At 51.6% G+C, this 5,164-nt stretch overlaps 1 protein-coding gene across 1 annotated transcript; it reads left to right on the forward strand.

The window, feature by feature from the left end:
- Positions 1-686: 686 nt before the first annotated feature.
- Positions 687-4,409, forward strand: MAGEE1 (MAGE family member E1). Its single transcript, XM_004064423.5, has one exon. The coding sequence runs from the start codon at positions 951-953 to the stop codon at positions 3,858-3,860; it is 2,910 nt and encodes a 969-aa protein (XP_004064471.4). The 5' UTR covers positions 687-950; the 3' UTR covers positions 3,861-4,409.
- The last annotated feature ends 755 nt before the right edge of the window (positions 4,410-5,164 follow it).

Genomic DNA, 5,164 nt, shown 5'->3' on the forward strand with positions numbered 1-5,164 from the left:
CTCAAAAGTGCTAGAGTAATAGAGCAAAACAGAGCAGGTAACACATCCCTTAACACTCGGTATCTCAACTGACTTTCACAAAAGCTCTATTAAATGAGCAGGTGATTGTGGAGTGAAAGAATTAAACAAATTTTCAAGAGCTTTAGTGGCTTTCCCACTAAAGCCTGGGTGACTGGGAAAGTTTGGGCTGGGAATGTTGGGCTTTTCAAGCGTGTTCGAAGCTCCCTAATTGGTACTAAATTTCAGGCATTCAGACCCTCTAGGAAAGAGTTATTTCTAGCTCACAACATTAGGGGAGGAGTTAGACACATAAATGGAGAAAGTGATAGAAGAGACATGGTCAGGGATGGGGGTTCTACCCTTCCAGAGACAATGCACATTTTCTTTGAAACAGCTTCGGGAAAACAGCAAATCTCAATGATATTTACCAATTTTGAGAATCTATTAAGTACCTGGCACTCTGTGTAGAAGCCCTCCAATCGTACCCTAAATCTGAGAAGTATTTATTATTATTTCCATTTTTACTCCCTAATGCATCTACTCTAAGCTCCTTGCTTCACCCTACCAAAGTTTCCCTTCTGCTAGTGCTCTCCTTTGGTGCAGAACCACCGCATCCACTTTCTCAGGCCCAGGGGAGGGGCGGGGCGGGGCGGGGCGATTTCGCCTTGCCGCAGAGCCAGTCTGCGCCTGCGCGGACTGCGGCAGAGGGCGGGGTGTGAGAAGCAGAGTACAGTGAGACTAGCATTCACTGCTGGCCAGTGCCTGCCTTTTTCACCACCTCTAATTTCAGCTTCAGCAGTTGCTTGGAACTTTGGTTCTGGCAGCAGCAGCAACATCATTACCGCTAGCGGCAGTTTTGTGCCGAGGCACCTACACACCTCCCGTCCTCTCTGCCAGATCGCGGGCCTGTCGGTGTCTGCTCCTACACGCCAACGCCGGTGGGCAGGACCATGTCTCTGGTAAGCCAGAATTCGCGCCGCCGCCGCCGCCGCGTTGCAAAGGCTACTGCGCACAACAGCAGCTGGGGCGAAATGCAGGCCCCTAATGCCCCCGGTCTCCCCGCTGATGTGCCAGGCTCAGACGTCCCCGAGGGTCCCAGCGATTCCCAGATCCTCCAGGGCCTCTGCGCCTCTGAGGGCCCAAGCACCTCCGTTCTGCCCACCTCCGCTGAGGGCCCAAGCACCTTTGTGCCGCCCACCATCTCTGAGGCCTCAAGCGCCTCCGGGCAGCCCACCATCTCTGAGGGACCTGGCACCTCCGTGCTGCCCACCCCCAGTGAGGGCCTAAGCACCTCCGGGCCTCCCACCATCTCTAAGGGGCTGTGCACCTCTGTGACGCTTGCCGCCTCTGAGGGCCGGAACACCTCCAGGCCGCCCACTTCCTCTGAGGAACCTAGCACCTCCGTGCCGCCCACCGCCTCTGAGGTACCGAGCACCTCCCTGCCGCCCACCCCTGGTGAGGGAACGAGCACCTCCGTGCCGCCCACAGCCTATGAGGGACCAAGCACCTCCGTGGTGCCCACCCCTGATGAGGGACCAAGCACCTCCGTGCCGCCCACACCTGGTGAGGGACCAGGCACCTCCGTGCCGCTCGCCGCCACTGAGGGCCTGAGCACCTCCGTGCAGGCCACTCCTGATGAGGGACCGAGCCCCTCCGTGCCGCCCACCGCCACTGAGGGCCTGAGCACCCCCGTGCCACCCACCCGTGATGAGGGACCGAGCACCTCCGTGCCGGCCACTCCTGGTGAGGGACCGAGCACCTCCGTGCTGCCCGCCGCCTCTGACGGACAAAGCATCTCCTTGGTGCCCAACCCCGGTAAGGGATCAAGCACCTCCGTGCCCCCCACCGCCACCGAGGGCCTGAGCACCTCCGTGCAGCCCACTGCTGGTGAGGGACCGAGCACCTCCGTGCCGCCCACCCCTGGTGGGGGACTGAGCACCTCCGTGCCGCCCACCCCTGGTGAGGGACTGAGCACCTCTGTGCCTCCCACCGCCACTGAGGACTTGAGCACCTCCGTGCCGCCCACTCCCGGTGAGGGACCAAGCACTTCCGTACTGCCAATCCCCGGTGAGGGACTGAGCACCTCTGTGCCGCCCACCGCCTCTGATGGATCGGACACCTCCGTGCCGCCCACTCCTGGTGAGGGCCCAAGCACCTTAGTGCAGCCCACCGCCCCTGACGGACCGGGAAGCTCCGTGCTGCCTAACCCTGGTGAGGGCCCGAGCACATTGTTTAGCTCTAGTGCTTCTGTGGACCGGAACCCCTCCAAGTGTTCCCTTGTTTTGCCAAGCCCTAGGGTAACCAAGGCCTCCGTGGACTCAGACTCTGAGGGTCCTAAGGGTGCAGAAGGCCCTATAGAATTCGAGGTCCTGAGAGACTGTGAGAGCCCCAACTCCATTAGTATTATGGGCCTCAATACTTCCCGGGTTGCAATTACCCTGAAGCCCCAGGACCCTATGGAACAGAATGTAGCTGAGCTGTTGCAGTTCCTGCTGGTGAAGGATCAGAGCAAGTACCCTATCCGGGAGTCTGAAATGCGGGAATATATTGTTAAAGAATATCGCAACCAGTTTCCTGAGATACTCAGGCGAGCAGCAGCCCACCTGGAGTGCATTTTTAGGTTTGAATTGAGAGAACTTGACCCTGAGGCACACACCTACATTCTGTTAAACAAACTGGGACCTGTGCCCTTTGAAGGGTTAGAAGAGAGCCCAAATGGGCCAAAGATGGGCCTCCTGATGATGATTCTAGGCCAAATATTCCTGAATGGCAACCAAGCCAAGGAGGCTGAGATTTGGGAAATGCTCTGGAGGATGGGGGTGCAGCGGGAAAGGAGGCTTTCCATTTTTGGGAACCCAAAGAGACTTCTGTCTGTGGAGTTTGTATGGCAGCGTTACTTAGACTACAGGCCAGTAACTGACTGTAAACCAGTGGAGTATGAGTTTTTCTGGGGCCCAAGATCCCACCTAGAAACCACCAAGATGAAAATTCTGAAGTTCATGGCTAAAATATATAACAAAGATCCTATGGATTGGCCAGAGAAATACAACGAAGCTCTGGAAGAAGATGCTGCCAGAGCCTTTGCTGAGGGTTGGCAGGCTCTCCCTCACTTTAGGAGGCCCTTTTTTGAGGAAGCTGCTGCAGAGGTAGCATCCCCTGATTCAGAGGTTTCCAGTTATTCCTCAAAATATGCCCCACATTCATGGCCTGAGTCAAGATTGGAGAGCAAGGCAAGGAAGTTGGTGCAGTTATTTCTGCTTATGGATTCAACTAAGCTGCCTATACCAAAGAAAGGAATTCTGTACTACATTGGCCGAGAGTGCAGCAAAGTGTTCCCTGACCTCCTGAATCGTGCTGCCCGCACCCTGAACCATGTCTATGGGACAGAACTAGTGGTACTTGATCCCAGGAATCACTCCTATACTCTGTACAACCGAAGGGAGATGGAAGAAACTGAGGAGATCGTAGACAGTCCAAACAGGCCTGGCAACAACTTTTTGATGCAGGTCCTAAGCTTCATCTTTATTATGGGCAACCATGCCAGGGAGTCTGCAGTCTGGGCCTTTCTGCGGGGCTTAGGGGTTCAAGCTGGGAGAAAGCATGTGATTACCTGCAGATACTTGAGTCAGCGCTATATAGACAGTTTACGGGTTCCTGACAGTGATCCAGTGCAATATGAGTTTGTATGGGGTCCTAGAGCCCGTTTGGAAACCTCTAAGATGAAAGCCTTGCGATATGTGGCCAGAATCCACAGAAAGGAACCACAGGACTGGCCACAGCAGTACAGGGAGGCAATGGAAGATGAGGCCAATAGAGCTGATGTTGGGCACAGGCAAATCTTTGTTCACAACTTCAGGTAGAGGAATGCATGGCAGTCAGAGGGGCCTTGCAAGGAGGGGCCTTTGAGCCTCAGTTCTCATGTATTGGGGGGTGGGGGTGGGTACATACTGTATTTGTTATTTGTGTTCCAGTTATATTTATGTCTTTTCATATTTAGTTCTTGTGTGGTGTCTGGAAATGTTTCAACTGTTTTAATATATTGTCTGATTGGGTAAATGTGATTGACCACTTGCTGTCTCTGTTGTATTTTGGTATGAGTTTTGATAGCTCTGTAAAATGTTTTGGAAATCTTTCCATCTTGTTGCATTATCTGGAAAAGAATATAGCATATAGCTATAGATATAGGCTTTTCCTTGAAAGCTTGAAAAAAATTCGCCAGTAAAATAATCTAGCTTAAAGTGATAAACTAACAAACAAATATAACAACACCTGAAAAAGCACTCTAAATTGTGGCTGGCTTCCCTTTCTGTCTGCTATTGTATGAAGAATACTGATGTTTACCTGTATTTGCTTTGCTGTACTAAAATGTAATAAAAAATAAAAGATTAATAAATGAAACATAATGCTAATACACTGACTTATTCAACTGCTTTCATACAGTGAGCACAGTGGTGTGCCCTAGTTATAGAAGTATAAAAGTTTACAAGATATAGTACCTGCCCAAGAATTCAGAGACTGGATAGGGTACAGGGGGAGGTCATTTAAATCACCAATTTATTATGGTGTACTATGTGCTACAATAGAATAATAGAGAGTGCTATGGTAGTTAAAAAGAGGCACACCTGACCAATTCCTGGGGTGTTCAGGGTGGTCCTTAAGGAAGATGTTGGGTGTGTGGGGTGGGGACAAGATGGGGTCTTTTTTTTTTTTTTTTTTTTTTTGAGACAGAGTCTCGCTCTGTTGCCCAGGCTAGAGTGCAGTGGCATGATCTCGGCTCACTGCAACCTCTGCCTCCTGGGTTCAAGAAATTCTCCTGCCTCAGCCTCCAGAGTAGCTGGGACTACAGGCACATGCCATCACACCAGCTAATTTTTGTATTTTTAGTAGAGACGGGGTTTCACTATTTTGGCCAGGCTGGTCTCAAACTCCTGACCTCGTGATCTGTCCACCTCAGCCTCCCAAAGTGCTGAGATTACAGGTGTGAGCCACCATGCCCAGCCAAGATGGGGTCCCTAATACAATCGTGAATTAAACTGATTCAAGGCTGGGTTTCAGTCTTTATGTGTGCTGGTAGGAAAAAAAGTCAAAGATATAAGGCCAGAGAGCAGGAGATATTGTGTCATCAATGGTTTCAATAAGATACATGAGCCAGCTTTCTCTAAGT

The sequence above is a fragment of the Gorilla gorilla genome, chromosome X (assembly GCF_029281585.2).
Source record: "Gorilla gorilla gorilla isolate KB3781 chromosome X, NHGRI_mGorGor1-v2.1_pri, whole genome shotgun sequence".
Taxonomy (NCBI): domain Eukaryota; kingdom Metazoa; phylum Chordata; class Mammalia; order Primates; family Hominidae; genus Gorilla; species Gorilla gorilla.

Excerpts from the sequence above, each read along its gene's own strand:
- MAGEE1 (XM_004064423.5), top strand. The coding sequence starts at position 951 with ATGTCTCTGGTAAGCCAGAATTCGCGCCGCCGCCGCCGCCGCGTTGCA.